At 36.9% G+C, this 23762-nt stretch overlaps 1 protein-coding gene across 1 annotated transcript in view; it reads right to left on the bottom strand.

Moving 5' to 3' along the window:
- MRC1 (mannose receptor C-type 1) overlaps window positions 1-23762 on the bottom strand; it is a 69336-nt gene that overhangs the window by 3845 nt on the left and 41729 nt on the right. Inside the window, 15 exon segments of the mRNA XM_032235404.1 lie at window positions 1114-1281; window positions 2872-2988; window positions 4708-4857; window positions 6186-6351; window positions 10101-10153; window positions 10156-10327; window positions 11303-11360; window positions 11362-11399; window positions 13590-13723; window positions 13726-13743; window positions 15260-15380; window positions 17106-17244; window positions 19194-19298; window positions 19909-19976; window positions 22346-22509. Of these exon segments, the coding sequence (XP_032091295.1) occupies window positions 1114-1281; window positions 2872-2988; window positions 4708-4857; window positions 6186-6351; window positions 10101-10153; window positions 10156-10327; window positions 11303-11360; window positions 11362-11399; window positions 13590-13723; window positions 13726-13743; window positions 15260-15380; window positions 17106-17244; window positions 19194-19298; window positions 19909-19976; window positions 22346-22509 (1671 nt within the window).

Below are 23762 nucleotides of genomic sequence, written 5' to 3'. Positions count from 1 at the left end.
GTGCTAGGCAAAAAAAAAAAAAAAAAAAAACCATGGCATTAAAGAGCAGAAAGCAGATTCTGGTGGAATATTAGAAAGACGTCCGAATCAGTGGTCACCTCAAAAATTTTACTAAAACGGTTCTGTGGGGGCATGGCTTGGTGGGCTTGGCAGAGGAAGATACTGAAAATCTATGTTCCCTCCTGATCAGCTGGGACTCGGGAGGCAAAGAATAGATGTGGGCAGGGGGCTAGTTAGAGGGTTGTATTTACTGGTTCTCTGAACTACTCAAAATTTCCGCTAGCCAGTTCTCCAGAACTGATCAGAACCTGATGAATAACACCTCTGATTCTAATAGCAAGACAGTTCAGATAGGTCCAATTACCAAGGGGAGTTCCCCCTTCACTTCTTATATTCAAGCAAAGGCTGAACAGCCACCAGTTTGGATGCTATATCTGGATTCATACCACAATCAAAACATTAAGTGTAAGGTGAAAAATCATTGACTCCCCATAAATCTTCTTGCTTGAAACCTCTGAGGAGACTTATGATTCATCCCTTTACAAAATTTCAGAGGTGCTGACTTTTCTTTCTCTCTTCTCTTCCCATGGATATCTATTATTGCCAGTACAGGGTCACATAAAATCAGTTTGGAGGTTGGGTTAGGTGAATTAACTGGATTTTTTTGTCTAGACTGATTTCATTCAAGTTCAAGATAAATATCATCATATAGTTGCTGATGTATACTTATATCCTATTGCTCCATGGGTGGTATTCAGCAGGTTCTGACCATTTCTAGAGAACCAGTAGTGGAAATTTTGATTAGTTTGTAAAATCAGTAAATACCATCTCTGACTGGCCCTGCTCCCCATCTATTCGCTGCCTCCTGATCCCAGCTGATTGGAGAAAATTGAGATTTTGCAGTTACCTTCCCCTGCCAACGCCCACCAAGCCATGCCCACTAAGCCACCCCACCACAGAACCGGTACTAAAAATAAATAATGAATCACACCACTGATTTGCTCCCTTCTCCTTCTCATTTTCAATTATGTTGTGAACAAAAAGGCCAAATGGAGAAAAGCTAGCAAATAAAATGATTAAATAGAATAATAAAAATAACAACACATTACTTACTTTTTGGTTTTTTACAAATATATCCCTGATATGAATTGCAATAAACATTATTCCAAACCCCATTTGAAGCAAACATTTGTACACAGTGTTCATCATTCTGACTTGAACGTTCTTCGGTGTTCCAGTTGACAAAGTTCACAGCAGCATTGTCAATCCATAACCAATCACCTAATGTTGAGTTAGAAAATACACTGAGATAATCAGCTCTAGCAATGTATTCCCTCTTTCCTTCTTTTTTTCTTTCTTTACTTACTTACTTACTTACTTACTTATACTTAGCCTATTTTATGATTAAGTGCCTGATTCAATTAAAATACCTCTAGATTTAAACAAAAGTAAAGAAATTCACTCATGTACATTATCTATAGCTATATGCTGCAGTTATTAGAAATTTAAATTTGTTTTAATTTGCTTGTAAAAATAAAGCAGGAAGACTCTTTCCTGACCACATAGAATATAGCATTTTGAAATATTATTTTCTTTTGCCAATTTAATAAAATGAGGATTGGGTTTTTTTGTTCATTTCGGGCTTAAATAATTAGGCAGAACAAAGTCATGTGCCAATTTTTTAAACCATGTATTTAAATTTGTCAAACTGTTGAATTTATAATGTACAGAGCCATTCATAAATTACAAAGCATAAAGTTAGATTGATACATTACTCTAAGGCAAAATATTTTTTTCAGACAAAGTCCTTATTTTGTGTATTGTATAATATGCCAAGGGTACATGCAAAAACATTAGTAGGCCAGGTCCAAAAAAAGGGAGGATGAACTATGGGTATCCATAGAGGTATCAATGGACAGCACACAGTGAAATATCACTTCGCAAACTCTGCCTCTTTCATACTTAGCATATCACATACAATGGTGGACCTTCAGTTATGATGACATAGTATCTATTTTCTCATTTGTATGAGCTTATCACAAAACAAGTGGCTATAACACAAATAAATTTGATGTCATGTTATGTTTTATTTATTTAGAAATTTATATGGGTGCCCACGCACTCAATGACTCTAGGCAGCTACAAAAATAAAAACCCAATATAGAACAACAAAAATGATAAACCCCCCCTCTTGCCACTTTAAATGTTTAATTGTTAATTTATGTATAATTAAAGTTATATTACCGTAATTACTTTTGGGGGAAACTCTCAGGGTACTCTAAAAGCTTTTAGGGAGCAGATAGAATGTGTTCCTTCAAGCCAAAACCAAGTCCTTTTACTTTAACCTAATGGGTAAATGTACTCATTTTGCATTTAGTATTTGATGCATTTTTTTTTTTCAGAGCAGGACATGTAACAAAATGCCCTGTGATGTATTGAAAGTGAGCTGTAGACTCAAATTCCCAGCAAATCAATGAAACACTTAAGCATACGTGCATACCCCACCTACAAATTCCTACTGACTGATACTATAAAAAACCCACCTCTGCATTGATACTCTGGCACTGACTCATCTGCCAGTTAGCTAAATAAATTAATAATGTATTTTATTTTGAGAAGCATTAGACTATGACTGTGTGAAATATCTCAAGTATGCTTTCTTATTTTTTCTTAACTTTTTGAGTTATATTTTGAGTTATAATTAGAAGTCATTACAATGTCCATTTTTCTCTGTTTTCTTCTTAATATTACAAGGAAAAATTGTAAGGAGCAATCAAACTTCTTTGATATTTGCCAGAAAATTCAACTGTGATTATAATAAAACATTCACAATGCAAACCGCACTGAGCTTAAAACTTAAATTAAATATACCATTTAAGTTTTTGAACATTCCTATCCAAAATGCTTGGGATTTGCTTTCAAGATTTTCTGTAAATTCTGTTAGAAAGTTTGCTTCAGCTGAATCCATTACTGAAACCAGAGAGGCATCTGTAAAAAAAAAAAAAACCATCAAACACGCTCAGAGAAAATACTACTTGAATAATTTTTTGACCCATAACAAGTTGAGTAGCTAATTAAAATATTTGTTTAACATCAAAACATGGTTTTTCTTTTATTCCCCACTTTTTTATGTATGGATGTCCTGATCAAGCCAATCACTTAAATTTTCAAATAAAGAACACAATGTCAAGCCGGCGTCTCTCAGCAACCAAGAAAGAAACCACTTAATTCCATTTTGCAGAATTAAGAGTACTTTTACTGGTTATGAAAAGATAAAAATGATAATACATCTATAACCACTATGTTATTTTCTCTCAGACATTGCGCAAAATGCAGAAAAAGAGTAAGCAGTGGTAAACAAAAGAAATTAAAGCAGGAATTAAGAGGGAAATTAACTCTAGTTTTCTGTAAATTCTCAGTGCTATATTGTATATTCTTATATATTATATTTCTACAAACTATCCTTACTTTCTCTGATTCTGCACAGCAATTTATAAATTGCTTTTTTAAAATTGTTCTCTTTCTAAGCATCTTATCAATTTTTTCCATTGACAAATTTCTTGGGCTTCCTCTTCTTCCCCATTTATTCATTTACCTCATATTAAAAACTATAAGTTTTGAGATTACAATCTTATTCATTCCTCTCAACCCTGCTCATTGTTCTTCTTTCATATTTCTATTGTATTGGTCACTTAATTTTGTATTCAATCCCCACTCCTTCAGTACCCACTCTAACTGCATGCAATTTATCTTTATGTTTCTACAATAGAAATTGTTTTGAGCATGCACAGAACTGAAAAATAAGATGGTGGCAGCAACCAGGGAACTGGTTCAGGGGTGTGGCAGGCCTGGGTCACTGCCGGTTCCAGCAACCCAGGCTGCCAAACCACTACCGGTTTGGCCAAACCGATCTGAACCAGTAGGAACCCACCACCAAACAGTGTGCTGCAGGTATAAAAAAGGCAAAGTAGTCCTAGATTGCATCAATAGAGGGACAGTTTCAAGATCATATGAAAAGATAATAGTACTTTATACTGCACTGGTGGGACCACATTTGGAATATTGCATCCAGTTGTGGTTACCGCAATTTAAAAACAATGTTGAGATCCTAAAAAGATGTAGAAAAGAACAACAAAGATGATAAGGGGTCTAGAGACTAAACCATAAAATGAAAAATTTAGAGAACTAGGTATCTTCATCTATTGAAAAGAAGGATTAGGGATGATATGAGCTGTAGTTTAGTCTGCCCTTTAAGTAAACTTAGTTTCACTGCAACTATGCAGTTTCGTAGTTCTTCCAGTACTTGAGGATCTATCACAGAGAAATCAGGAATGACCTATTCTCTAAAATACCTGAAAGTAGGACAAGAAGTAATTGGTGGAAGATTAGAGATCCAACCTAGAACTAACTAGAAATTTCTCAACAGTAAAATAATTAATCAATTGAATGACTTCTCTCTGAAAGTTGTGGATGCTCCATCACTGGAGGGTTTTAAGAAGAGCCTGGACATTTGTCCAGAACTTATAAGGTCTCCTTCTCAAGTAGGGACTAGAAGGCCTCTAAGATCCCTTTCCATCCTATTATTCTATGTTCTAAGGTATCCACATCCTTTCTATTAAATATTTGCAAATCTTAGTATTTCTTCAATAATTGTTTCTTCTGCTTTAAAATAAAGTCAGGTATTATTTAGTGAATGGGAACACTTACCTAGTTGCAAACAAGCTAATGATGCCTTTGGCCAATTCATCTTTGATGAGGCTTCAAAATGATAGCAATGACCACGGAATGGAATCCAAGATTTCTCCACTGCAATTGGGCAGATTCCTGGTTCTTGAGGTGGTAAAGTAGGTGGAAACACTGTTTTTAAAAAGCAATACAATTTTTAATTTTTATTAATTTATTGAGAGATTATTATGAGAAACTATGTCAAAACTACAGTGTTTTTAGTAAGCATCCTTGTTCTTTTTTACATTTTTAATGCTACTGTTAATTATTTTTTAATTTTGCACCAACACAAGAAAATAGAGATAGAGCTTTAATTAGGTCATTGTGGTCACTATCTTCACACGTCTACAAATACACTCACTGATCTATGCCCTGCAGGGTGTACAACTATTCCTAATATGCTCTTTTATGGCACACAATCATTGACTCCAAATATAGATCACAAAACTGAAAGAATGCAGCATGTGAAAAATAATTGTGTTCCATTGTAGTCTTTTAAAGTCAACCTACTTAAAGGGCAGACTAAATTTGCCAGTCTCTTTCCTCCTTAAACTGTTATAATTCAGAAACTGGCTTAACTAGCATAAAAGGCAGAAGCCTTCTCATCCAGTTAAGGTTTAAGGGACAGGTCATCTCCTAAATATCATCTGAGCTACACAGGTTGCATTTATTGATCTATTTTACATATTAGAATTTTATCCTTCCTTTATTACTTTTTAGGCAGCTCTAAGTGACAAACATATCTAATACTACTTATGCCTCGTATTTTCCCCACAACAACAACACTGTAAGGTGAAACGGGCTGAGAGAGAGTGACTGGTGCAAAGTCACACATCTGGCTTTTGAGCCTAGAACTCCCAGTCTCCTGGTTTCTAGACGCTGCATTTCAACTATCACATCAAATAGTCTCTTCAGTCTGTGATCTCTTTTAAGTTTTTGCAAGCATGAATACCCCTACATCAGAGAAGTAAAATTTGGAATTCCACCCCCTTTCCCACATTGCAGAATTACAATTCTTAGCAAGCATCAATATTATTCATGCTGACAAAGACTGCTCGGCATGTAGTTCAGGAATATTTTACTATGTCCAGTCTATAATAGTCTTTAAAAATGACCTCTGTGCAAAACGCCACAGCTTAAATGGAGGTATATCCCCTGTAAAACGTAATCTAGATGTCTATGCCACTGTTTCTAAATTATTCTGAGTCAAGATTGACTCAGCTTTCCATCCTTCAGTGGTTGATAAAATGAAGACACAGATTATTGGGGGCAATATGCTGACCTTGTAAACCACTTAGAGAGGACTGTAAAGCACTGTGAACTAATATATAAGTCTAAGCACTATTGCTATTCCAATTTGTGGTACTCCAACATACCTACAAGATGCTAAGGTTAGGGAAAAGTGCTTTAGTCTGAATATGAAACCATTAAGAAAAACATTGAGCTATCCTTTAACTTACCTTTGGGATATTTGCAAAGAGGAAAATACTTTATGTTGCATGAGTCGGTCTTCCAGGTCCCATCCAAGTCCATGAAAACGCAGCCTAATTTTTGTTTTGGTTCATTTGCGGCCCAATTAGTATACTTCATCCTGAATTTATCAATCCATATGTATTGCCCACTAGTCTAAAAACAAACCAACAAAAACACACATTGAATGACATGTTTCTTATGAGATACACTAATCTGAGCATGTTGGGCTGTTCTAGGATTACAATACAATACAATAGCAGAGTTGGAAGGGACCTTGAGGGTTTTCTTTCTAGTCCAAACCCCTGCCTAGGCAGGAAACCCTATATCATTTCAGACAAATGATTATCCAACATCTTCTTTTTTTTAATAAATGTTTTTTTAATTTTAGTTTAAAACAGGTACACATCTTTCTTTACATCTGTAGAAAATGTATCAATCAATTACAGATAAGTTTGGTACATCTCCTCCACAGTCAATCAACATAACTCATAACTAAAGCATTATTATATATCCATTTTCATTTAACTGTAATTATTATTTAGGAATATTGATGAAAGTAATAATCTTGAACAATCCCTGCCCACACCAGTGGGAGAGGTAAAAATCAAAAAAGAAAAAGAAAAAGGACAGATAAAAATAAAAATAAAAATAAAAAATAAAAATACAAAGAAAGACAAAAACGACAAGAGACAAGGCAGGAAAACAAAACAGAACACAGGTGTCTATCATAAGAAAAAAAAAGAAGTATATCAACTGGTTACAACATGCTTTGGTGCTTCTCTTCCATTAACTCATATTAATTCAAATATCTCAACTCGAATATTTACCATATCAACATCATTATACCTCCAGTTTTAATTACCTATGGTTATTTAAACATCCCTCATCCTTAGCTATGCATTACATAATTAATCCATAACACATGACATTTCATTTACTTATTTGTAAAATCCTCTATTATCATCAAATCCTCATATCCTATTTTAGCTGGACATCCATAATATTTAATATATCATATATCATAACATTTCCAGTATTGATTAACATTTGATTGTATGTATTTTATTTAGTTTTTTAATAGTGATAATTATTGTAGTTAATACTCTTTATGTATAATCTTCCAATTGTTAGTTATCATATCAACTCCACATTATACATTACTATCAATATCAATTATTATTCAACTATATCTGTTACAAGAAAAAGCAATTAGATTTAACTAGTTTTCAATTGTATTCTTCAATCTATCAGCCAGTTCCAAATTATATATATTACTATCCATATCAGTCATTTTTTAAATTACATTCTTCCATCTATCAGCCAGTGTCTCTCCAATAGCAAGATCTTCTCCAGCCAATTGCCACGCGTTGGATAAATTTACCAAATGTTTTCATAATCAAATCCAGACAAAGATATTTTGGCACCTTTGGACTCTGAATGCCATTGATGAAATAATAATGTTGTCCTGGGCTTGTAAAATTTTCCAAATTAACTTTAATTCTCAAGGGTGGATTTTCCATTCCTTCTGCACTCTGTCTCTTTAAATGAGTCTTCTTTATAGCTTCCCCCCTCCTTTCTTCCTCTGACAAATGATATCCAACATCTTCTTAAAGACTTCCAGTATTAGGGTATACACAACTTCTGGAGGCAAGCTGTTCCATTGATTAATTGTTCTAACTGTCAGGAAATTTCTCCTCAGTTCTAAGTTGCTTCTCTCCTTGATTAGTTTCCACCCATTGCTTCTTGTTCTACCCTCAGGTGCCTTGGAGAATAGTTTAACTCCCTCTTCTTTGTGGCAACCCCTGAGATATTGGAACACCACTATCATGTCACCCCCTAGTCCTTCTTTTCCTCAAACTAGACATACCCAGTTCCTGCAACTGTTCCTCATATATTTTAGTCTCCAGACGCCTAATCATCTTTGTTGCTCTGCTCTGCACTCTTTCTAGAGTCTCCACATCTTTTTACATCATGGCGACCAAAACTGAATGCAGTATTCCAAGTGTGGCCTTACAAGGCATTATAAAGTGGTATTAATACTTCACATGATCTTGATTCTATCCCTCTGTTTATGCAGCCTAGAACTGTGTTGGCTTCTTTGGCAGCTGCACCACACTGCTGGCTCATATTTAAATGGTTGTACACTAGGATTCCAAGATCCCTCTCACAGTTACTACTATTGAGCAAGGTACCACCTATACTGTACCTGTGCATTTCATTTTTATTGCCTAAATGTAGAACCTTACTCTTTTCACCATTGAATTTCATTTTGTTAGATAGTACTCAATGTTCAAGTTTGTCAAGATCCTTCTGTATCTTAAGCCTATCTTCTGGCGTGTTGGCTATTCCTGCCATCTTGGTGTCATCTGCAGATTTGATGAGTTCCCATTTATCTCCTCATCCAGATCATTGATGGAGATGTGAAGAGTACTGGGCCTAAAACAGAGTCTTGGGGTACTCCACTGCATACCTCCCTCCATGTAGATACAATTCCATTGAGGACTACACGTTGAGTGTGGTTGGCCAGCCAGTTACAAATCCATCTGGTGGTGATGCTGTCTAATCCACATTTTTTCACTTTATCTAGTAGTAGGTTATGGTCCACTTTATCAAATGTCTTGCTGAAGTCCAAGCAAATTATATCGACGGCATTCCTCTAGTCCACTAACTTTGTCACTTTGTCGAAGAATGCAATAAGATTAGTCTGGCATGATTATAGGAATATTACATTATTGTTTCACTGGAAATAGATCCTGTCAGAATTTAGTCTTTACTTGCAGTAACAACAGCAATCCAATTTGAAATACAAATAGTAAAGTAAATGCAATGTTGGTTTTTACAAATGATTTCACAAGAGCCCCAATCCTTCCTGCTTGCTGTCATGAACCAAGAGAAGTCTTTGATTTCAAATTCCAATTCCCAATATTTTTTCCAAATGCTCATGAAGTCACATAATAAGTTTAGCTTATTAATAAACTCTGACTTGGTTAAAAGTTTTGAGCAATGGAAAGAACAAGAACTGCTTCAGGGTAAGGTTTGCTTACTTCATTATTTGGTTTGTTCTGAGAATCCACATGCTATATATACATGGTTGCACCTGGCCACTAAGAGTGTGTTTAACAAATACATGATTAAAAATACTGGCATATTACCAATATTTTCAGGGTGGAATTCAAAGTGCTGGTAATTACCAATTAAGCCCTACATAGTTTAGGACCATGGAACCTGAAGAACATCTTTTTCCAAGAGTTTCTATCTGTCCAATTAGATCAAAGAATAGGCATGCTGCAGATCCATCATCCAAAAAATATCAGCTGATGGGGACTAGAGGATCAGTTTTTTTCTGCAGCAGCCCCTGTTGCTCTTCCGTCTGGATATCAGAATGTCGCCAACTCTGTTAGCCTTCTGCAAAGTTTGAAAGACTTGAGTCTGTTCGTGAGCCCTGCCTCCTGGCTATATTGTTAACAGGCCATAGTTTTGCTTTGAATGAACTTGAATTAGAAATCTTTATGTTTTTAGTGTTTTAATGGTTTTTACTGTTTTTGTTCTTTTAAAACATTTTTTTCTAATTTTAACTGTAATATACATTTCTGAACTGTGAGCCATCCAGAGTCATTTGCTGAAATGGGTCGCAATAGAAATCGAATCAAATCAACAAATAAATAAGTAAATATCGGTATGTGTGAATTCAGACTTTAGTCTGGGAGAGCAAGTCATATTATATTGATCTGTAGCAAATACCGTAGTCATTTCATTAATTTATGATAGTTTTCTAATTTTCATTTCCACTGAATGGAACAAGTACCGCCCAAAATTAACCGCATATTCTTGAATGCTCCACAATAACAAACAAAAAGAATATGAATAGATGGAACTTTAGGACCAATAGAATTTGCATTTACCAGATTACTGTTGAGGCCAAGCCATACAATCCTTTTTTGTTTAGTAATCTTAGCCAGATATATGAGAGGCCAAAGGGATCTAAAATGCTAGCAAGACTTGAGTCTCTCCTTTCACAACTTTTTTTTGCTTCTTCCCATGTCATTTTGGCTTCAATGACGAAGTAGCTGCTATTTCTATAACGGAGACGTTGCTCTGGGGTGGTGGATGGAACAAAAGAATTTGGGGTCTACAAAAGAAAAAGAACATTGTAAGTCTCTTTTCAAAACTATGAAGACATAAAATGCAAAATGAGAAAACCTGTTTTTAGACATACAGTGGAAATGATATTTGGGGTAAAATGATACTTGTTTTGGGAAAGTTGGGCATAAAATGGGAAATGTGTTTTTTATTTCAGGGTCAAAACAGACAGCCCCCCTTGAAGAACCCACTGCTCCCTGTTGTTGTTGCTGTTTTTTAATTTCATGACTGGGTAATAAATGTGATACCTCCATACTTCTTAGCTGGACTAATGCAATTCATTCTGCATGGGACTGACCTTGAAGATCACTCAGAAGTTACAGTTAGTCCCAACTACAGCAGCTTAAGTAATGGGTTTAACTCAGTTACCTCTTTGCTTTAAGACATGCACTAGTTACTAAGTGCAATTCAAAATGGTAATTGTCACTCTTAAAGCACTGCGTGAATCAGGACTTAAGTATCTTTACGATCATCTTCTGAGTAAAAGTTTGCCTAACTGGCAAGATCTGGTAGACTAGACTGCCTGTCCTATGCAACATCTCATCACCAAGGATCATAGGACAGGGGTGTCAAACTCACATCATCACAGTGTCATCATGTGATGTATCGCAACTTTTCCCCATTTCACTAAACCAGGCATGGGGGGTGACCAGCGTGTGACGCATCTGGCCAACGGGCCATGTGTTTGACACCTCTGATATAAAAGAAAATTCTCCCTGGTCACATCTCTTCTCTGGAACAGTATCCACTCTCAGGTTGAAGGCTGCCCATCCTTGCTATTCACAAAATAAGTGAAGTGCTTGCAGTTAGCGACTGATGAAATTTTACATGAACTTATAACACATTTTGACCTTATTATTGCATTAATCAAACGTTATGATTCTCAGTTATTTTTCAAATGGAGAGGCATGTCTTAGTGAAAAAATAAAACACCTAATTATTACTCTGCAAAATACTCACGGACGTTGGTTTCGCATATGTACCCTTTCTTATAGTAGCAATAACTATTTTTCCATAAGCCCACTTTTGTAAGGCAATGCTTTCATTGCAATACAATCTTCCTATAAGAAAACAATAAATGTTAAAAGCGGTATGAATAAACTCCTTAATCCTTCAATCATACCATACCATGGTAGTTGGTAGAGAAGGTTATAGTCCTCAATTTACAACCACTAGTTCAGTGACCATTCATTACAAAACAGTGAAAAAACCAACTTATGGACAATCCTTAAAACCATTGCAGCAATCCCAACAGTCACATGATCCAGATTGGGACACATGGTAATCAATATATATTTATACTGTTATAGTATCCTGAAGTCATGTGATCACCATTTTCAACCTTTCCAGCAGGCTTCTGTCAACCAAAATATGGGGTAAGGTAAGGCAGATTCACTTAGTGATGACTGCAGTGATTTATTTAACAGCCTTGATTTAAAAAGTTTTTAAAATTGGACATGATTCATTTAACAATCACCTTACTTAGCAATGGAATTCTGGTTCCAATTGTGGCCATAAATCATGAAACTCCTGCACAGAATGAGTCACCACAATTTCTGGCAATATGGAAAGCAAGAATGTCACATGCCCATGAAGTCACTAATCAACTGGGTGCTGTAAATAGTAAATCCCACCCACCCACTCCCCAATCAAAAGCCAGGGGTAGTTCCACAGAATGCTCCTGGAAACATACAGTAATTGGATGTATTTGTCAAGATCTGAGATAGAATAAGGAAATATCAGCTCTAATCGCTGCTCTTATTCTGTATGCTATCTTATTACGAAACCTGCTATGTATCAATGCAATTCACCGGTAGTCTATTTGTTTTCTTGACAGAGGGCATTAGTCAAGATCAACATTTGCGTGAGTAACAATCAGAACGGTCACTTGCCCAGTTGCTATCCTTAATTGTTTTGTCCAGTTGGCAGGATACTCACTCACTTGTTCCTGCTAGCTGATTGTTTAGATCAGCAAATGGCTAGCGGATTCTGGGAGTTGAAACTGACACTTCTTACAGTTGACAAGGTTGAGGAGCACTGGCTTCTCAAAGGAAGTACCTTGAAATTTGATTTTCAATATTGCCTCTGCTGATTTATTCTACTGATAGAGATGTGCAATCAAGCTAAAAGGTGCTTCAGACGGCATGGGATGCTAACATAGGCCCTGTCTGCAGCTCTTTAAAGCAGTCATATTTTTTTCTGTGATTGCATAGTTGCCCTTGCAGCACAATCCTGAGAAGTGACACACAGAATAGAATAGAATATAATAGAATAACAGAATTGGAAGGGATCTTGGAGGTCTTCTAGTCCATTCCCTGCTTAGGCAGGAAACTCTATACCATTTCAGACAAATGGTTATCCAATCTCTTGTTAAAAACTTCCAGTGTTGGAGCATTTACAACTTCTGGAGGCAAGCTTTTCCACTAATTAATTGTTCTAACTGTCAGGAAATTTCTCCTTAGTTCTAAGTTGCTTCTCTCCTTGATTAGTTTCCACCCATTGCTTCTTGTTCTGCCCTCAGGTGCTTTGGAGAATAGTTGGACTTCCTCTTCTTTGTTGCAGCCCTGAGATATCAGAACACTGCTATCATGTCACCCCTAGTCTTTCTTTCATCAGATTAGACCAGGGGTCAGCAACCTGTGGCTCTGGAGCTGCATGTGGCTCTTTCATCCCCTGCTGTGGCTCCCTGTCACTAGTCAGCTCCACAACTGATAGGGCTTTGGTTAGGACAGGTAGAGGAAAAAGGATGCTGCACTAGGAGGAGATTCTATGATGAGGGAACTGCACTTTCAGTTGGCTCCAGAATTGAAAGGTGGGGGCTTTCATTTAGGACCTTTGTGGCTCTTTGAGTGTTAAGGTTGCTGACCCCTGGACTAGACATACCCAGTTCCAGCACCTGTTCTTTATTTTATTTTTGCCTCCACTCCAGTCCCATAATCATCTTTGTTACTGTTCTCTGCACTCTTCCTAGAGTCTTAACATCTTTTTTATATCATGGCATCTAGTTTTGGAAACTGTAAAGGAGTATCTTATGTGTGCTCCTCTGCGTATATAAGAGAACATCTGCCTTCAAACCTAAACCAAATAAAAACAAACCAATTACCACTCACAGTTCTCCATTAAATTATTTTGCCTACTCGTGTTGCTTTTTTCTTCTATTCATGTGATTCTAATTTCAGACTCATATAACAAAAGTTGAGAGGGGAAAAGACAAAACAAGGAGAAATTTCCAAATTTAGTCAAATACCTACACTGTTTGGTCCATAGCTCAGTGGGAATCCTTTTTCCCAGTTTGTGTAACTAACTGCTCTTCCATTTGTCCAGAGGTACATTTGATCCTCATTGATGTCATTTAGTCCTATCCATACATCACTTTGGAAGTTATAAAATGGTAGGTGAGAAAGGCTAAAAGAAAAAGTAATGAAAGAAGATTGTGAGCAGAAAAAGTAAACATACCTAACATTTGGGACAGCATGAAGCCAAAAGCAAATACTTCATTAAATAGAAAATTATGAAATGAACTAAAACATGTTGAAAAGTAGACTTAATAAATGCATAATGAATATGTGAAATAAAAGTTACTGAAGTTTGAAATTTGGTTTGGAAATGTACCTAGAAATTGTGAGAAATAACACCTTGAATGTTATAATTCCACTGAGATGCTTCTTTAAAATACAGTAATTTTCCATTATTAACACAAGTGAGTTCAAGCTTTATAATTTGTAGAACAGCACATTTTTTTATGTATTGATTAAAATATTTTAATCTCCCTTTGATCCTAGAGCTGTGATGGCGAATCTATGGTAACCACAGGTGGCATGCAGAACCCTCCCTGCGGGCATGCAAGTCATTGCCCCAGCTCAGCCTTCATCACACATGTACATGTACTTCCCAGTGGCCTGCTGATTTTGGATCTCTGTTGCACATGTGCAGGGGTGGGGTGCATGCAGGAGATGTGCTTGCATGCACGGGGTGGGGGTCACATGCACATGCATGGGGGGAAGAGTGGCACCCTCCCTTGCAGCCCATTTTTGGTCCCAGGAGTCTGCAGGTAGGCATACTAGGCCCAAAATGGGGCACAGGGAGTCTCATGTGCATGTGTGTAGGGCGCACAGGGTTGTGTGTGCATTGCATTATGGGTACAAGGGTGCAGGTGCGCTTTGGCATGCAATGACAAAAAGATTAGCCATCCTAGAGCAATACAACTGAATCATAAAACAAATGTGTGGGTGTGTTATCAATATGTATAGTACTTTAATTACAGAAGCTGCTCTAAATGATTTACACATTTTATGGCTGCAAAAATCTGTAAATATTATGGCTGTGTAAATACTTGGAAACTGATGCGTTTGACTGTTCAATAGCACATTTAAAGCATCTGTTTTTTCAAATTGTTAAAGCAGTCATGTTTTTTTCAGGACTGTTCTTAGATGTCTTAGCATGAATAGCCAACAGAGAAGATCCAAAGCAAAGCAAAGGCTTTTCACATCTCTTATAAATATATGTAGCAGGTACGTCCCCTCCCTCCTCCTTTGTTTTTAGTATGAAAGGGAACATCTGAAACTTTCTTCTGTAATTTCTATCAAATCACAATTTTCCATTTTATCTTAAAGATGAAAAATGACTTTTATAACTATATTTGCTTTGGGGCAAATAGGTTTACCATTATGTCTATGTAATAGTAAGAAAATCAAGGAGGAAGAAAACAGTTGTTCTAGCAATAGCAATAAAGGAGAAAATATGAATTAAGGTATTATAACTTCTCATTTAAACTTCTGGGTTCAAACTAGTTTTGTAACCTCCATAGAAGGAGTCAGGTGGTTTCATCAATGGCATATTTATCCCATAAAACATAATCACCCCAAAGATTATGTAAAATTTCATAAATAAGTAAACTTTTATTGATACGGTGCTTATATACCTTGAATCCTTTTATTGAGTATTGAAACCAGGTTTCCTCCAAATTCTTCCTTCTGACAATCTTTCCGTGCATTTTTCCAATTTTTTTGGTCGTCTTGATTAAGTCCAAAAAATTTATAGCACTTTTTTAAAAAAAAAAAAAATCCAAATGCAAGGATAGAGACAAATAAAGTTAAACGTTTACTTCATTATTAATTTTTTTAGAAATGTATATGGTCACAGAAAATAAAAAACAATAAAATACAATTTAAAATTCAAACATCCAGGAAAAAAGCAAAAGCAGTTAGAAGTCAACACATTACCCATTTTGCCATTCTTTTTATCCAAAGCCTGTGGGGGAAGCCAAGTTATCAAGATGGAGACCACACAGATCTCAGCTGGGTGGGTCTTTTAGAGAGCAGTGGTTGCAAAAGACAGCAATCTTACAAGTGCTTTTCTAAGTACATTCACCTCAATTTTGGGCAGCATCTAATTCTTGATTAATGATTAGATTTTATCCCACCTTAGTTTATAACTAACTCAAGTGGAGAATATTCATATTACTCCTTCTCCTCTTATTTACCCACAACAATCCTATGAGGTGGATTGGGCTGGGAAAGAGGAACTGGCCCAAAGTCATATAACCAGCTTTCATGCCTAAGGGAAAAATTATAACTCAGTCTTCTGATTCCTAAACCAGATCTTAATCATTATACTAAATTGATTACATATTTTAAAATTAACTAATTGACTGATTTTTGAAAAATTGGATCTTTTGGGTAAATGACAGGTACCCTCTATTGAAGAGGTGTCAAACTGGTGGCCCATGGCTGGATGTGTCACACACAGACCAGGCCCACCCCAGCTCCACGAAAGGAAAAAAATATTCAGAAAGATCACATGACGGCAGCATGACACCCATGCTCTATTGGGAAATCAAAAAATATTCCAGAAAACCACTTGGGCAATATGTTTCCTTATTGTTGCCAAAGAAACTGCAGGAACTGATATGGGTACCGATGGACAGAGGAGCAAAGAGAACCAAACCAATAGAAGTAGTCTCTATAGGCAAGCCCTATCCATTTTTATTTATGCGTTGCAATGGTGCACACATGAATAAAATGGACTGAGCTTGCAGGATGATAATGTTCACTGCTTCTGCCATTTCAAGAAATAGCAAATATCTTCCAACTATGTGACTGTTACTTTGTGAATGACATTGGGACTCAAGTTTAATGTGAAGGGGCCTTGTAATGAATGATATGTGCGAAAGCCCTTGGGAAACATTGATCAAGTGCTGTGCCAGCAGGAACAAAGTCTTAGGTGCTGCAGTTTGTCAGCGATTTCCTTCTCCAGCAAATGGATAAATACACCTGGAAACATCTACCTACCTATTCTCTCTTGTTCTCTTCCTACCTATCTACAGTATTTCTCTCTCTCTCTCTCTCTCCTCATCTCTCTCCTCTCTCTCTCTCTCTCTCTCTTTGTGTGTGTGTGTGTAGAGATGCTACCTAGGCAACTGTCCGACAACATGGCTATAGCTGAATAGTGGGCAGAGCAAGAGGCATGTAAGGTTCTTATTCAGAAAGGTGATAATAAAAGAATTGTACTTTCACGATTTGCAAGATCTGCTAATGTAGTTTCAATATAAAATAGAATAGTTCCTCTGGTCATGTGTTCTCATTGTAAGCCTGATGAGAGTTTACCTTTATTTTATGTACATATGCACAAAATTCCTCTCTGATGCCATCGTATCAAGGCATTTATTTTAATTGTCTAAAAGATACTCCACAGAAAGTCCCTCTCTTCTGTTATCTTTTTGTTTCTTGGAGTGATTCTTTTAAAAATAATAATAATAATTACTACACCTTGTTTTCAAACAAAAGCCAAGATTCAGGGCATCCTCCTTTAATGGAAGGTGGTGTGGGAGCAACAGTTGCATTGACTGAGTTGTTATGTCTTTCACATATGAAAGAACATGGGTAGCCACAGTTTATATCGTTCCAAGTCCTAAGCAAGAGAAAGAAATGGTTGAATGTGAGCAGAGGAAGGGAACCAGTGGTGATTTTCAAAATTTTATTACTGGTTCTGTGGGCATGGCTTAATGGATGTGGCAGGGGGAGAATACTGTGAAATCTCCATTCCCTTCCCATTCTGGAGCCAGCCAGAGGTGGTATTTGCCAGTTCTCTGAACTACTCAAAATTTCCACTATCAGTTCTCCAGAACCTGTCAGAACCTGGTGAATTTTCACCCCTGAAGGAGACTTCAGAGTGGTTAAACAGCCAAGAAGCTACACTCAACCTTGCAACCAAGGCCCCCACACATTTCTAATGTGTCGTGACAATAGCTAAAATTAAACGTCATCTACAACTTCATGAGCTGCTATTGCATCTGTTGGCAGACAAAGAGATCATTAGAGGAGCATTTATCTAGAAAATCCACAAACCTGGATTCATCCATGCTAGAAATGAATATATATTGGTGAGTGTCTCACAAGAGAGCACTGTCTCCAGATGCCTCTTAGCCTTTATATTACTCAGACCATCTAGTCTGCATAAATTTTCCCATTTATAGTAAGGAATTGATTCCTTTCTATTTTATTTACTATTAAACATAACATTATTTTAGTTCTTAGGAAACTACTGGAAAAATACAGGTTAAGCTAAGTGACTAATGGAATTCCCAGATTCTATACCCCTATATTCTGAACTCAGAATAGTAAAAAGGCATTTTAAACACAACTGACTGTTGGCAAAGTAATTAGAAAGACTATGTGGCCAGCATATGAAACAAATCTAGCATTCATAACAATCACAGTACTGAGAATCAATCAACGTCTTCCTTCAGTCAATCAGCCTACTCCAAATTCCTTTCAGATTTGGGGAAAGAGCCACAGCTGGCTATCCAACCTATAGAAGTGAATGTTCTAAAAACAGCATGTTTCAAACTTTTGAACAGGAATCTGAGCATGCTAGCTTGATTCATGTTCAAATATCATATGCATATTGCCACTGTTTTTTCAAGCCCTTATTCTGGCAGAAGACAACATTGGTAATATAGATGCACTGTGATTAACCAGACTGCATGTCAACTGCAGATCAACTTGGGAATCACAGAATATATTGAAAACCAAATTTCACAGCTACTCCAGATGTGCCTAATCTCCAATTGCAGCAAATAAATAAACCCAGTCAAAACAATGCTACTCAGCAATTAGGAAAATGAATTTGCCCAAAGATTTGTTTCAAAGCAGCAGCTAAACCAAAAAGAAATATTCCAATTATTTTCAAGGCTAGGGAAGGACTACAACTAGTAAAAGTCAGACATTCAAGAAAATGTGAGACTGCCTTGAAAAAAGTGGAGAAGGCTGAGTCCTTAAACAAAATCTTAATCCTATAGGATACTAGTGCAAAAAATACATTTTCCCGCAGTCAGAATCTTTCACTATATATAAATATCATGACAGTTATTGATTGCAAGATACTCGACTTACAATCATTCATTTAGTGACTATTCAAACATAATTATACTGAAAAAAGTGACATAGTGTGTCTTCATGCTTACGACCATTGCAGCATCCCTACATGATCAAATTTTGGGCTCTTGCAGCCAGCATGTATTTACAATGGTTTACACTCTCCTGGGATCATGTGATCACAATTTGTGATCTTCCCAACCAGTTTCTGACAAGTAAGAATGACAGGAAAGTGAGATTCACTTAATCAGTCTATGAGTCATTTAATAACAATGGGGAAAGAGTAATAAAATTGACTGTATTCACTTAACTACTGCCTTTTTAACAGCAGAAATTCTGATCCCAATTGTGTTCATGAGTCAAAGACTATCTGTATACATTTTATATATATTTTCTGCATTGTGACGTACTAAAACCTATGAATATTAGCATGCATACAGAAATACATTTGAAACTAGTATCATCAATAGCAAGCCATATATACCTGTATTCCTGTAAATGACCACACAGTTTTCATCATTGTTTGCAAAGTTAGGTTCATGTTGGTGCCCAGGCAACTATTGGACAGGAGTTCCATCCATCCAGCCTTTAAGACAAGTTAACATATTGTTGTCAATCAGTGTAAAAGCAAAGGCTCCCATTAGAACAATGTTTCTCAACTTAGCACATTAAAATATATGGATTTCAATTTCCAGAATTCCCCAACCAGCATTCTCCAATCAGAATTCTGAGAATTGAAATGGATACATCTTGAAGTTGCCAAGTTGAGAAACATTACATTATAATGACATTATGCACAGGAAACCCTTTCCCCTACTAGAAACTATGAATAGAAACTAATCAAGGAGAGAAGCAACCTAGAATTAAGGAGAAATTTCCTGACACTTAAAACAATTAATCAGTAGAACAACTTGCCTCCAGAAGTTGTGAATGCTCCAACAGCTATTTGTCTGAAATGATATAGAGTTTCCTGCCTGAGCAGGGGTCTGGACCTAAAAGACCTCTAAGGCCCCTTTCAATTCTGTTATTCTGTGACTCCCCACATGGAATAATAATGGCAATATATCATGTGAACTAGTCCAACGTATTGGGCTTTCCTAGATGGATATCTTAATTATCTGTATGAGGATAACAAAACAAGCAAAAAGAAACTCATGTGCTGCAATAAATTGCAGTGGTTTTTTTGTTTGCTCACCTGGTTACTTTATCAAGGCTCAGTTGCAGTCCAATGAAATAGCTATTCACCTGTTCATTTTGTAGGATCTAAAGAATCAAAACAAAAGGCCATCACATATATTGTAACATGTGAATTGTCTCAAGCAAAAATATATTTCGCTTTAAGAAGCTATATTAGAAAACAAACATCATTCCTTTAAGAAAAAATCAATAAGAGTTGCTAATAATCCAGTTATTGGCTCTTAAAAAAATTATGACCCTATAATCCCTTGATTCACGGTGAAGTCAGGACAACTGAATGGCGTGTTCACTGGTTATTGGCTCCTAAGTAAAAATAGAAAAATATCAAGCAGGGAAATTGGTTAAACACCTCAACTCCAGCCTTTTCTTCTTGTATTCCATAATATGGGTTTTTGTAACTTTTAGCAATAGCCATAGCTTTATCACAGACATACTTGATAAAATTTTAGTTCCTCCCAAGGTACAACTCTGGCAGTTCCTGTTTATCAAACCAATAAAATCAAGAATCAGATTATTTTAGCAGTATGAGTTCCACAGTTGGCATAGTGATGCCTTAAGAAGATTTTCAAAAGAGAATTACCGTATATACTCGAGTATAGGCCGACCCGAATATAAGCCGAGGCACCTAATTTTACCACAAAAAACTGGAAAAGTTATTGACTCGAGTATAGCCTAGGGTGGGAATGCAGCAGCTACCGGTAATTTCAAAAATAAAAATAGATACCAATAATGTTTTTGAATATTTATTTCAAAGAAAACAGTAAACTAGCGGTGTATTCAATGAAATACTTCACTCACCTCATGATGCTGATGTCCCGCTGTGATGATGATGTCCGTGCAGCCGCGGGGAGCGATGTCCGCCTCCTATGACACACGGCACAGTGATTCCTATCATTGGATCACTGTACCAGAGGAGGTGGGGACATCGCTATGTGGCTGCTTGCCATAACAAGGAGGAGGTGGGACATCGTTGCAGAGCGGCAGGAGGGGGAGGAAGGGGAATCGTAAGACAGCCCTGCATTACTTAGAACGTGAGGCGGGGGGATGGTGCGGTGCGCACTGCGCGGCAAACTGACACAGAGGGAGGGGAAACTCACAGGGGCACTGGGCCATTCACGAGTGTCACCCAGCGGCATGGCCCCGCCCCTTTTTCTCCTCCATTTCGGGCAAATTTTTCACTGACTCGAGTATAAGCCGAGGCGGCTTTTTTCAGCCCAAAAAGTGGGCTGAAAAACTAGGCTTATACTCGAGTATATACAGTATAAAGAATGGAGTAGGATCTTCCTGTTTCAGCAGAGGGTTGGACTAGAAGACCTCCAAGGCCCCTTCCAACTCTGTTATTCTTTTAAGTCAGTCTAAACTAACAACAGATGGATGATGTTGGGCACTAATGCAATTCTTAATAAGTATATATTGCCAGCTTTTAATTGCAATCATAAAGCAGAGCTTGTTGGGATCCGGGTATTTGTAACCTAACATTTTGATCCTTGATTAAAAATACAAATATAAACTATTAGTCTAAAATGGTATAGGATTTCCTGCTTGAGCTGGAGGTTGGACTAGAAGGCCTCCAACGTCTTTTTCCAACTCCTTGTTTTCTGTTATTCAATAAAACTGATGTTGGAGCACAAGGGTTGCCTATAGCATTTTGCCAACTAGGCAGGACTGTGGCTGGAGGAGCCCAGCTCATTTTATAATGGAACTGGTTGAAAATGTGGATGGGGAACCACCCAGGAAACCCTAAGCTTTATCGTGGCTCAAGGGATGGAGAGACTCCTCTTACTGGGACTGGCATGGCTCTAAAAAATTGAATATAGACCAGCATGTCCGAATTTTAGATCAAGTTGTGAAAATTAAAAGTTGTGCTTCCCTACTTTTTCCAGCACTTCTAAAGTATTTTGATATGAACAATTGTAGAATAGATGCAATTTGTATGCTACTTACATTTTAATTCATTAATGGGGAAATCTCAAATATACTCATGTTACTCCATAATACAAATTTTTGTGCTATAAATTTGTGCTATAAAGAGCCAAGGTGGCGCAGTGGTTAAATGCAGCACTGCAGGCTACTGCTAGATCAGCAGGTCAGCGGTTCAAATCTCACCGGCTCAGGGTTGACTCAGCCTTCCATCCTTCCGAGGTGGGTAAAATGAGGACCCAGATTGTTGGGGGCAATATGCTGACTCTCTGTAAACCGCTTAGAGAGGCCTGAAAGGCCTATGAAGCGGTATATAAGTCCACTGCTATTGCTATTGCTATTGCTATTGCTATTGCTATTGCTATTGCTATTGCTATTTATGAAGAAGGTTGTGGTTATTTTATGCCATCAAGAATCACTGTTGACAGTCTCAGAAACCCCTTAAATAAACTAAAAAGAAGCAAATAATACACATTCATTGTTCTCATATCATAAATAATAAATGAGTGTCTTACATATTTCCAGATAAACTTTCTTTCAGTGTTATCTTCAATGACAAGCAAATCTCCAAAGTTTGCTTTGCAAAATGCACGGGCTTGTTCCATTGGAAATTTGTTGGTGTTGAAATAATACTGCTTGTCTCCATTTACGAGCCAGCCATCACTAGTAAATGGATAACCTATGAGAAATATTGTTTGTTTGTTTATTCACTATATATTTTTCCACATTTATTATTTAGTACCTTAAGGCAGCCAAGATACACAATACTCTTTCCTCTTCCTATTTTCTCACAACAACAATTCTAGACAGTGAGTTAAGAGAGAAAAACTGGTCCACAGTTACCCTGTCAGCTTTCATTCCTGACTTGGGATTAGAACTCATAGTCTCCTAGTTTCTAGGCCAGTAGTACACCAAACTAATTGTCATATTCTAATGTCCCAACCAGCCAGCCAATCAGCAAACATCCTTCACTTTATGAAAAGATCTGACAATGTTACAAATGTTATCATTGCAAGACTCTCATTGGGTGATTAGGGATATTCTCTTTCAGTCAATTTAATTTATAGGATTATTGTGGTGATCAAATTAGGAGACAACACCCACCCCCCCATGTACACTGGAGCACAAATCATAATATAATATAAACAGGTGGAATTCAGTCTTTTCTTCTTGCATTGCAGATAATAATAAATTGAGATTCTCCAACTTGTTAGGAAATGTTAACAGAACAATAGAATAATAGAGTTGGAAGGGACTTTGAAGGTCCTTCTAGTCCATCCTCTGTTCAGGCAGGAGACCCTGTACTAGGGATATCAAACTCACAGCCTGTGGGCTGGATGTGTCATATACTGGCCAAGCCCATCCCTAATTTAATAAAGATGATACATCATGTGACGACATGATGTCACAAGTTTGATACCACTACCCTTTCAGACAAAGGGCTGTCCAATCTCTCCTCTAGTTATGGAGAACCATAATTTCTGAAGGCAAGCCTTTCCACTCATTAATTATTTTGTCAGGAAATTTCTCCTTATTTCTAGGTTGGTTCTCTCCTTGATTAGCTTTCATCCATCCACCTGCTTTTAGGTGCTTTGGAAAATAGGTTGACCCCCTCTTTTTTATGACAGCCCCTCAAACACTGCTATCGTGTTACCCCTAATCCTTCTTTTCAATAGACTAGACATAACCAGTTCCTGTAACCATTCTTCATCTTTGTTGTTCTTTTCTGCACTCTTTCTAGAATCTCAACATCTTTTTTTATATAATGGCAACCAAAACTGGATGCAATATTCCAAGTGTGATCTTAGCAAGGCATTATAAAGTAGTACTAACACTTCATGTGATCTGTTTCTATCTCTATTAATGCAGTTTAGGACTGTTGAATTTTTGAACAGCTACAACACACCGCTGGCTTATACTAAGTGGCTGTCA

This window comes from Thamnophis elegans, chromosome Z (genome assembly GCF_009769535.1).
Source record: "Thamnophis elegans isolate rThaEle1 chromosome Z, rThaEle1.pri, whole genome shotgun sequence".
Lineage (NCBI taxonomy): Eukaryota > Metazoa > Chordata > Lepidosauria > Squamata > Colubridae > Thamnophis > Thamnophis elegans.
Note: the sequence above shows the minus strand (reverse complement) of the source record. Positions and strands in the feature narration are given on the sequence as shown.